General features: G+C 43.0%; 1 protein-coding gene across 7 annotated transcripts in view; it reads left to right on the forward strand.

The window, feature by feature from the left end:
* The window catches only part of PPP1R9A (protein phosphatase 1 regulatory subunit 9A), a 772,375-nt gene that overhangs the window by 583,375 nt on the left and 176,796 nt on the right, over positions 1-12,204 (forward strand). For all 7 annotated transcript variants that reach the window (XM_085630850.1, XM_085630851.1, XM_085630855.1 and 4 more), the window contains one exon: positions 3,975-4,071. In XM_085630850.1, coding sequence (XP_085486976.1) covers positions 3,975-4,071 — 97 coding nt within the window. The remainder of the gene's footprint in view (positions 1-3,974; positions 4,072-12,204) is intronic.

The following is a 12,204-nucleotide window of genomic DNA, read 5'->3' on the forward strand; positions in this document are numbered from 1 at the left end:
AGTGCAGTTTTTTAATACTCTCTAGGTAATTGTCTTTGGTGGTTAATTCATAGCAATCGGCATCTCGTAATTGTCTTAGAGCTTCATTCACATACTGGTGCAAAAACAGATACTCTTCCAAGTCCAGCATTGTTAAGTCGTGCCATTTCTTAATAATAGAGTGCAGTTTTTTAATACTCTCTAGGTAATTGTCTTTGGTGGTTAATTCATAGCAATCGGCATCTCGTAATTGTCTTAGAGCTTCATTCACATACTGGTACATACAGTCTTTATACATGCATCAACCATGATCAAGGACTAAAAGCCATTGAACATTTTCTCAGGAAAAGAGCGCTAAAGTTTGCGACTCACAATAAAATGTTATTGGAACTTATTGAATTCTGTCTTTACAATAACATTTTTCTCTTCCAAGGAGAGTACTTTAGACAGATCTCCGGAACCGCGATGGGCACCTGCTTCGCCCCCAGCTACGCGAATATATTCGTGGGCTGGTGGGAGGAGCAGGTGGTCTGGAGCGTTGAAAATTCAGATTGGACAAAGGAGATTGTATCTTGGCATCGATATATCGATGACCTTTTTATAATCTGGAGAGGTTCCATAGACAAAGCAAATGAATTTATCCAACATCTTAATGAAAATACTGTGAATCTACACTTCTCAGGGGAGGTTAGTTTAGTGGCAGTAAACTATCTAGATTTGAAGGTAGAAGTAAAATCAGGGAAATTAATAACTGACCTTTATCGCAAACCCACAGCAGGGAACAGTACCCTTCATGCCTCTAGCGCACATCCTGAAAAACTGAAGAACAGCATTCCATATGGCGAGCTCCTTAGATTAAAACGAAACTGCTCAAGAAATTGTGATTTTGAAAAAGCAGCAGAGAGCAGTCTCAAACGTTTTGAGATGAGAGGTTACAATACCAATCTCTTAGAGAACACTCTTGAACGAGTTAGAAAAATACCTAGAGAACAAACTTTACAAACAAAACAAATTGAGAAAGACATGGAAGGCCAATTTCGGCTTATTACAACCTATTCTAGTGACACATTGAAGTTGAGGTCTATCCTCAGAAAACACTGGCATGTATTAAAAACTGATCCTATTATTGGGTCGGATGTTCCAATGACTCCCCAAATTACATACAGAAAAACCCGATCGTTGAAAGACAATTTGGTGCACAGCCATCTAGATTCTATTTCCCGCAAATCAGGCACTTTAAAAGAAATGAAGGGCTTTTTTCCCTGTGGGAAGTGTAAAGCCTGCGCCTTTAGCAAAAGAGTATTTCACTACAATGTTAAAGGCTTATCTAAAGAAAGAGTCATCTCGAAATTTCTGACTTGCCAAACACCATACGTGGTATATTGCTTGAAATGCCCATGCGGACTTTTGTATGTGGGAAGTACTGTGAATAATGTTAAATTCAGAATTTTGGAACACATGCGGGCAATAGCGAAAAAAGATTTTACTTATCCCGTAGCGAGACACTTCGCCATAAAACATAATAGTAACAGGGATCTGCTGCAGTTTTTTGCGATTGATTGTGTCTTGGCACATGTCAGAGGAGGGGACAGAGTAGCAAGATTGAGGCGACTGGAGTCAAGATATATAATTGATCTCCAAACAAAGACCCCATATGGGTTGAATTCAGGAGAAGAACTGATTGTACATCTAGGGACCTAGATAATAGACACTCCAGGAGCAACTGCTACTCAGAAACACTTGACCTATTAAACATCAATTGTAATCTTGAACATGACACAATGTGTGTTAGTTGAATATGTTGTCTAGCACTGACTGATAAAATATGTGTCACATTTGCTTTCTTCTGTTCTTGTGTTTCCCTCACCTTTTTCCTTTTTCTTTTTTCTTCTTTTTCTCTTTCCTCGCACCTTTCCTCCTTTTTTAATATTGGTTTTTTCATTTGACCAGCCATGCCGATACACGGCAATATGCATAATTATGGTCCAATGAATAGCTTTTGTCCGACACTTTTCATGGGGTCACAAATCGCCTGATACAGGCGGATTGCCGATCCACGGCTTTATAACTAAAAGATTGTACTGTGAAACATACCCAATGTGATAAATTTATTGCACTTGCATTGATGAAATGTTTTAATATACTTTGAAAAACATTCATTGTTTAAAATTTCACAGCTTAAATCGACAATCATATATTCATTTATGTTTGTATCTGAACTATTATCTTTTGACCCCTCAAAGATGGCGCCCAAATATTTCGGACCGCGGTTCCCTCTGACCTCCTCTATGTCTAATTTTGAGTGATGTATATAAGATGTAGCTCACAATGAATTTAGCAACAACACTGAGGAAGGACTAGCTCCGAAACGCGTCTGTTGTTACTCCTTTGAAATAAACGAGGCTGCCGTACTGCTTACCCGAGAGTGCTTGATTCTTTTCTGGGAACTTGAAGGAGTCATGGAGCGTCGATATATATATATATATAGATATAGATATATATACACAAAATGTATTGGAAAGAGAGGCCCCTCAAACTCACCTTGCACCGGCTAGGATTGTTTGGCGCTCTCGAGTGCTAGCGCTGTATCAAGGGTGGTCTGACAAAATCTGCAAAGGCTGCCTTTAATTCCCACTCCGGCCCTGCACTGAGCTAGTGTACACACATGCGATGTAGCCAGGTACTGTCTGTCTTTACACACACAGACCATATCCTTTACTTGCACACTTCCCTCAACCTCGGATCAGGGCTGGGCACCAATGCACCCTCTGAACCTTCTGGTAAGGCTGCACATACCTCCCTTCTCCAAACCCGCACAGCATACAAGGACTTACATTGGGTACACCAGCTAGGGCACCCCATTCTTGCTTTCTGGGGATGGTGGGTGCTGGGTATGGGAATACCACCTGTGTAGAAAAATGTATACATTCACACCAAGACTGTGGTCCTGAATGAGTAGGATTATCGTACCTAAAGCAACTAGTTGAATGTAGTTGATGCACTATTAAGACAGAAAGCAATTGAAGCTTACAAAGGTGGTTTAATCAGTAACTGTGCGCAACTTTAGCTATTTCTCACATTTCTGGTTGATTTTAATCACATCAAGATAGCTTTTAAGGGGCTCTTACATGCATCACAGCGCCCTCTCACTATGTCTATTAAATTTATGGGATTTCAATGGTGTTTTCCAAGCACATGATACAGAATGTACCCTACAGTTGTATAAAATTAACCAAATTTTAGGAGGGCACAGAGGCTGTCATTTGAGAGTTTCTTGACTAATCATCTGTGGCTTTATTGTTGTACACCAGAGATTTCGGGCCTCATTTATGAAAACTGTTGCATCGCAGCGATAAAACAGTGATGCAACAGTTTTCACTGCGCCCTCCTTGTGACACAATGGATGTACCGTATTTAATGTATGGCGCCTCATGTCGCAAGTAATGTCAGGAATCCTGACGTATCTGTCAGCGCAAAAGTCACTCATTGATGGAGTTGTGTCGCAAGCATGATGCAACTCCAGCAATGCATGGGGTATGCCTGTGCTTATGGCACTGCGTCATCCTTATGACTACCATGAGGCAGGTGTATGGTTTTGAAGCAGTGGCGTCTTAGAAGCATTGCAGTGAAATCTCATAGATTGCACTGCGACACTTCTACGGCCCTTTTTTGATTGGGAACGCCCACCCCGCAATACATTAAACCTGACACCAATATAATGTGGTGCAAGGTTTTACAAGGTGACGCATCTTCCTAGATGTGTTACCTTGTAAATATGGCGCAATGTGGTGCCTTGTTTATGCTGCGTCACGAAAAGTGAAGCAACGGTGGTGCGAAAGTGTCATAAGGCCTTCATGAATAAGGCCCTTTATTTTTTTTAAAAAACAATCGAACTACGTAAGTATGTGCTGTTAAATGTGCATTGGGGCCAGCACACTTCATTTTGGTATCTACAGCAAGATAACTGCGAACTTCTGTGCTTTACTTTCTTAAAGGGAGCTTGACTTCATTAAACGCCAGGAAGGAGAAAGGAAGAAAATTGAAGATTTGGAAAAGGCACATCTTGCAGAAGTTCAGGACCTTCAAGTTCGTGTGAGTAACATCTGTTGAGACGCAAAACAAAAATAAAACAAATGAGATGTAAAATAATCCCACAACATTTACTGATTATATTATTATATGATGTTTTGGCATTCTAAATCTATATGGTTTCATTCACAAAGTGATATCGTTGATGATGAAAGAAGAACTATGCAGCATATTTATGAGCCCCCGGCGTCTCCGTAGCGTCACTTTTTGTGACATCACATGGCTTTATAGAAATGAAGTAAGTCAAGACATCATAAATTGCTGCATTGCCTTCCTCTGCATTAGCGAGGTGTTCCATGGGCGTTGTGGTGGGTGTTCTCACTCAGCAACCATGGATTTTGACGGTTCACCAGATTTACCAAACCATATAAACCTGGGGATGCTCCAAAACCTTACACCTACCCAAGGGAGGCTCAACAAGGAGAAATAACTTTATTTCTCCTCATTTTTAACACTGTTCCCTGTTTGCTGCATTCTTCAGCACACATAGAAAGAGGAAAAAGCCTTCCAGGATAGTGTTTTTGCAGGAAGGGACCCCTTCCTACACATAAACAATCCTTCAGACAATATAGGCACCCTTGGAGGAAGGGTGCCTGCGTTTGCGTTAGGTTGCCGATACTGCACCAGTGCTTGGGAAATGGATAGGAATGCACCATATTAGATAAATACTATGCATTCATGCCCTTTCATTTTGACATAGGGCAGTGCAGCAAGGCAATGTATTCGTCCCATTTTTAGGTTGAGCATTTGAGACGCCTGTATACTTTAGTATATTTCTTTGTGGGCTTACAGCCATCCCCTGCTATTCATTGCTTGTGTCAGTGTCCTTTAAAAATCCTTGTTTTCTAGTGGTTAATCTTTCCTACTTGTCTCTCCTTATCAGCAGTTGTTCACTCCCTCAGAGCAGTGCCTCAGTATGTGTACCTTTCCACTTTTCTTATTGTAACATCTGTTTAGGGACGATTCCCTTTCTCTACAAGCATTTGACACGAGTGCTAGATGGTTTCAGTGTCTCCAATCTGTTTCTGTAAACAGGGCTGTAAATCATGTTCTTATCTCATTATATTGCTGTGTATTTAAAGACATAAGTCAAAGATCGAGGCTGTTTTCCGAAGGCACCTATTTTCGCCCATCCCCCTCCATGCGGCCACTTTCAAGCACCTCAACTAACCCTGCCTTCCTGTTAAGTGCAGTGCACACTGCCTGCCCGGACATACAGTTCCTCGTCGCATGCAGGAGATTGCTGCGCACAAGCAGAGTGCACTGAAAATGTGGGTACTACAGTATTTGTCCAACCATCAACAAACTGGACTGTGCTAAACTACAGTGGTCCAAAAATGTTTCTTCTCACCCGCCCCCTAGATCTTCTTGCTTGACCCCCTCGATAAACTATCCCAATCAATGCAGCTGCACATGTGTAGTCAGACCCCAGCAAGATGGGCACCGAGCTCCTCTAAACACAGCAGGGTGCTGTCTAGAGACTGTTGAGAACAGCCAAGGGTGGGGCTAAATCAACCTATCCGTCTGGAGCTCTACTCATATTGGGAAGAGAGGACACAGGAGCGTGCCATTGACAGGCATCGGTTTTGGTACTGTCCAGCTGGAACCCCCTTCCTTTGTATCGTCACAATTGTGGAGATGTCGGAAGAATCCAGCCACTGCACACATCTCCAGAGGGTGAGTAAACATAGAAAAGGGACATTGCCATGCTCGGCCAGCCACGGGTCTGTACCTATGAGTCTTCGCGTTTGCTCGGGGACAAAATGTCTTAAACATATAATGTACTGTACGTACACTTGCTTTGTACCGCCTCTAAGGAATGCTCAAGGCAATTTGATTTTAGCATGTCTAATTTATTTTAACCTTTCTGCATTGTCTCAGGCAGCGAGAGCCAGACCCAGAGAAGAGGTGGCTCTGGTTTCCATGGAAACCTGCTCCGGGCCCGGTTTGTTACAATGTATTTGTCTGGCACGGAATTATCACTGTATCTGAAGAGGCGCAGACAAAGTAGGGTTGGAGTGGACCATTTGTATTTAATTGTATTACTGTGTCGTTGTATTTGTATACCATATTACATTAATAATGTTCCTGAGTTAGAATTTTCAACTTGTCTGAAGCACCACTCTGGCAGTCTATGCCAAGACAGTGTGTGCTGAGCTGCTCCTTCTAACTGCTGTTGTCCCATGTGGTCCTTGAGCTGTTCTTCCTAATATAATTGGATTCAACATGGAGTGTCAACAAGATAATATCCTCAAGCAATGTTCACTATGAGCAGCAGCTCTCAAGAGCACATTTTGAAGGTGCATGCTGCTGGGTGCCCTCAGGACCAATGCACATCCTTCTTCTTCTCTGTGCCACAATGCCCTCTGTGACCCCAGAATATCGAGGGCTGCTTTAGGTAACGTCAAGAGCACTTTGGGCACTTGCTGTGCTGCTGCCTGCCCCAGCCAGTTTATTTAGCTGCACTTGGCACTCACAGCTGCCGGCCTCAGGGGAATCTCTGAGTCATTTTTATTATGCTGACTATTGAACTTTTTAATACAATCTTTTCACAAGGGCCAGGGCAGAATTGAAAAAATAAATCTGCTGTGGCTAGGACTGACTTCAGCCTCTGGCACACGTGTACTGGGCCTAGCCGTGCTGAGCAGATTCTGCCACCATAAATCATGGGCTGCTGTCTCTTGGCCCACCTGGTGCCGCAGATGCCGGATATTATAGTTTCACCAGCCGTGCAGGTGGCTCGTGCGGCAGATGCAAGGGCACTCTTCAACTCGGTTCAGACTGGACTTGACTGCACTCTACAGGACGGCACTCCCGTCCTGCAGCCCTTACTAACTTTGGCAGCCGCCAAATGTGTAGGCTTACAAAGTGACAGTCACTGACTGTCACTAAAAGGCTCTAATCAGTGCAGGCTGCGCACCAGCAGGATGTTTTCATTTCAGATTCCTGCCGCAGGTAGCCCGGTCCGCCAGGAATTGCTACTACTGCTGGCAGAATTAATATTTAAGTCACTCCACAGACTGCAGCTACCAGCCCGAGGCAGCAGGCAGTACTTACCCAGCACTGTCAGTGACTCTTTCGGTAAATCAAAACAACCCTGCCAAGTACTATGCATCAGGGGTTAGACTAATGCATTTTAGGCTGGTGGTCCGCATCAGTGCACTAAAATGCGTAAGTCACGCATTTATAGCACCTCCTGATGCTGTGTGGCAAAACAGAGATGAATGTTGGAGCCAAGCTCCATTAAATAAAGCAAAATCATTTTTTATTACTTTCTTAACCTTCCATTTCAAGGGTTTTGAAGCAGTTTCAAGATATTTTAGGGCTTCATTGATCAAAAGGGTATCATTTCTAATATTTATCTCTTTCTATGCACTTCATTTCTAGGTTTTACTTGTGAGAAAATGTTACTCTAAGTATCACACATTTGGCAGTTGTATTTTACCTATAAACACTTAAATCAAGGAAATGTCACACAATCTGAAAACTTGGCAGCAATGAGTATGAAGCTTTCTCACAGCCCTCTGTTTCCCTTGAACCCCCTTCATCTGGGGCCTGGCTACAGCGACACACAACCTCCAGGCAGCACTCCCATGTATGTAGCCTTCTCACACCTTCCCTCAAAATCCCTGAATCTTTGACCTGGCTGCAGCGACGCAGAGCCTCCAGGCCGCCCCCCTATATAAGGACACCAGGTTGGGGCACTTCCATTTCTGGTGCTTTGCAGCAGCTTTAAGATCTTCTTAGAGTTTCTTGTTGCTCAAATGGGTGTAATTTCTGATATTTATACATGTTCCCCTCGTCTTCGTTGCTTGATTTTGCTTGCGAGAAAGTGTCACTCATACTTATTGACTGCACTCATAATTACAATGAAATTATGAAAATGTCACTCTTTGGCAGTTATCATCAAAGATAATGTAGTGATTAATGTCCTAATGGCTAGAGTTATAAGTTTTGTCTCTTGCAAGCTTTGACTCACCAGCATCACAGAGTATTAATGTGCTTGCTGCAAAAAACGTATATTCTGCATGTCACAGAATAATATTTTATGTGCATAGTTCCGTAGGTAACTGCTTTCTACACAGTGACCTAAAAAATATCATCAAAGACATCAGCTGCATATAAAGTGCTTAGTATAGGTTGTAATGTTATGTGCCCACCTCCCATCTTTCATTATCCTGATTTTGCTAAAAGGGGTTAGTTTGAGTTGAAATGCATTATTATTAGTAAACCAACCCCAACTACTATGGTACATTTTTATATCCTTAGTTTGTGCTTCTCCAGACCAAGCACTTTTAAAATATACTGACTACTAGTATAGATGTCATGTGATTCATACACCTTGTAATCCTCATTATTTTATATACAATTTGAATACTTATGTGTTTCCATGGACTTCATTTCTTTTTTTTGCTCCTGAGAAAGTGTCACTCTAAGTGTCACTCATTACGTCATTGAATGTCACTCAAAAGTACACTGAAACTATGAAAATATCACACATATGCAATCTGAAACCTGGGCAGCTATACACTAGTTCTCTCTGGGGCTGGCCTACATCCCAGATTTGGCTTGGCAATAACTGTAGGAGCTTTGATGGGTCTCCCGCGATTCCAGCACTGAGGCTGAATCAGTCCCACTATAATCCGAATTTGGGACATGCAGATACCTCACTGGTTTCTCCAGCAGGTGCATTAACCATTGGGCTAAGTTACTTGCTTAGGCAGTCAGAGAGCTCATTTTGTTTAGTTTGTCAAAGTGCCATGGGAAGTAAGGAACCCTCTCTCTGCCCACAATCACCCAAAATTATGTGCGACCCTGAATGCGTATTAGCTGTCTGTGTAGATATTGACAACCAAACCCTTGCTCAATTCGCAAGCTCGTATAAGGGCCACAAGTTCTGCCGCCTGGGCGTACTGATAAGGGACTCGTGATGTTTCCACCACGAGCGCAAAATAGTAATAGCATAAGTAGTTGTGGCATCTGGTAATTTAAAACAAAAGCCATTGACATATACCTCTCCTTAGGGGTCAGATAAGGGAACATCAATCAAGTCTATCCATCCCTTTGTCTCTTCTTCTGTCCGAAAAATACAGTTATGCTTGTCGACTGCATCACTTTCGGAAGGGAGGGGCAGTAACGTGGCTGGATTCAAAGTGGCACCTCGTTTAATCGTAATATGCTTAGCAAACAATGTCAGTTCATAACCATTAAGACGTGCACTGGTGAGGTGCTGAGTCCTCGTTTTGTTCAAAAGTGTATCCACAGCATGGGGTACCATCACTGTAAGGTCAGTATCGAGTACGAGTCCAGCCGATTGTCTAATTGAAGTGGCCACAGCCGTGACCGCTCGCAGACAGCTCGGGAGGACTCTTACAACAGTATCAAGCACAGCAGAAAAATAACCGCAAGGTCTCTGTCTATCACCATATCATTGAGTCAAGACAGGGAGGGCACAACCAGCCATCTAGTGGACATACAGCACAAAAGGTTTCTTATACTCAGTCATGTCTAGCACTGGAGCAGAGCAGAGCGCAGTTTTTAGTTTCTCCAAAAAATGCTGACAATCAGATGTCCAAGGCAAAGGCTCATGCACTTCTTTCATTGTTAATGCAAGCAAAGGTTTGATTAATAAAGGGTAGTTCGGGATCCACTGGTGACAGTAAGAAGTAATGCTTGTAAAGGCATGTACATCTTTATGGGTTTTTGGAAGGGGGATTTTAACGATGGTGCTAATGCGTTCTGGCATTATCATTCTACCCTCCTTCGACAGTTGGTGACCTAAATAGGTGACCTCCTGTCGACAATGCTGAAACTTTGAAAGGGATGCCTTGTGTCCATGATGTGCCAAATGTAACAATAATATCACTGTACTCTCTTTGCAACCTTGTTCCGTGTCAGAAGCAATTAACAAATCATCAACATACCCATACATTACCTGGAGAAATTGAGAGTGAATCCAACTGACCTTTCAGTGATTGGCTACAAATACTAGGGCTTTCAATATAGCCTTGAGGAGTGCAACAGGAGCAAAAGCATTTGCCAGCTCGTGTAAACCCAAACAAATACCCGCTATCTGGGTGTATAGGAATGCTAAAGAATGCATTCTTCAAATCAATAATGGAGAAAAACTTAGCGGTAAATGGAATCATTGTCAAAAGTGCAGTGATGTCAGGAACAACTGGGAATTGTGGGACTACTATTTTATTGACGTCTCGCAAATCAATCACAAAATGATTTACTCCATCATCTCTATCAGAGGAATATGAAAGTGTCCTTTTTAGGACAGGAAGAATAGGACTATTACATACCTTACCTGGACAGTGACTGATTGCAAATCTTGTTAAACATAGGGCTGTCTCAGATCATGTTAGGTGAACTGTAGCTTGGTGTCTATATCCTGTTTGTTGCTGTTGCAAGTATTGTCACAGCAGTGTCACTCAAATCCTGCCTTTGCACGAGATGGTTGTGGATCTCAGCAGATGCTACAACTGCCCTTGTTTACTTTGATTTTGTCAACTTTGAATCAGTTGCAATGCTGCAGTTTTGTTAATTTGAAGTCAATTGTTGGAGTTGAATTTGGCTGGCTGTGTAGGAGATTCATTTTAAATTTGACTATCAGAGATTGGAATATTTTTGGAACATTTCAACACCTAGGTGTCTAGACTCTGGCAGAACTCTGGAGATCTGTCATGTTGCCTCCCTTTCTAATCATTTGTCCTCGCCCATAGGCATGATTCTCAACCTCTCTATGAGAGAGGGCTATCTTCCTCTGGAATGGAAGGCGGCACAGGTCATCCCTATCCGTAAGAACACCAAGGTCCCTATGGAAGATCTTTCCAATCTCCGTCCCATTTCTTTAATCTTCTCCTGAGCAAAGTATTGGAAACATACATTAACAAACATCTGTCTGACCATGTCAAATCTATAGATAGTTTGAATTCCTCTCAATCTGGTTTCAGGCCCAAATACAGCACGCAGTCTGCCCTGTTGGAGGTCACGGATAATATCAGGATGACCTTAGACAGTGACCACTCTACGATTCTTGTGCTGTTGGACCTCTCTGCCGCGTTCGACACGGTCTCCCACCAGATCTTGCTCAGGAAATTGGAGGAGATTGGACTTAGAGGACCTGCTCTTCAGTGGATGACGAGTTTCCTGTCCTCCCATTCTCAGACCATCAATTTAGGCCCTTTTCAGTCAAAGACGATGGAACTGATCAAGGGAGTTCCACAGGGCTCATGTTTAAGCCCTAATTTATTTAACATCTATGTTGCTGCCTTGGCCAACCTCCTCAGGACCTGCGGCTTTATGCCTATTTCATATGCTGACAACACTCAGCTCTTCTTTTCATTTAATAAATCCACCCCTTTTGTTCAGTCTACCTTTTTGCGGGAATGATAGCCAAAGCAAATTGGATGAAAAGCAATTTTCTCCAACTTAACACAGGGAAGACAGAGATTATGCTTTTTGGGGAGGCACCTATGCTGTGGACTCCAGACTGGTGGCCAGTAGCCCTCGGTAACCCTCCTGCCCCTAAGACCCTTGTTAAAAACCTGTGCATTCGCCTAGACCGGGCCTTGACCATGAAGGAGCATGCCACTTATACTGCTGGCTCCTGCTTTTACGTGCTGTGTTTGTTACAGCGAGTTTTTCCTTTTCTCCCAGATTCTACTCGCAAAACCCTAATTCAGACAATGGTTGTAAGCCACTTAGACTACTGCAACGCTCTCCTGGTCTCAGCAAATGAGTCCTCGCTTAGCAGATTACAGGTGGTTCAGAACAACACTCCGCGCCTTCTCTTGAATGCCCCCCCTGAAAACTGCCTCCCTTCCTCTCCTTCAACAGCTTCATTGGCTTCCAGTGCGCAAGCGAGTTAAATTCAAAATCTGTTGCACCGTCCACAAGGCCTTGTATAACAGTGGCCCCCTCTACATTGCCGAGAAACGTAATCATTATGTAAAAAGAGTCCGGTCAGGAAGACAAATCACTTCTCCTGGTTCCTCGCATCAGGAAATCAAGGTTAGGTGGGAAATCCTTCTCCTACCTCGCTCCCCTCTATTTGAACCAGCTCCCCATTTACCTGAGACAATGTCCTGACTATCTCCGGTTCAGAAAGCTTCTTAAGATGGCCCTGTT

Source organism: Triturus cristatus, chromosome 10 (assembly GCF_964204655.1).
Source record: "Triturus cristatus chromosome 10, aTriCri1.1, whole genome shotgun sequence".
Classification (NCBI taxonomy): domain Eukaryota; kingdom Metazoa; phylum Chordata; class Amphibia; order Caudata; family Salamandridae; genus Triturus; species Triturus cristatus.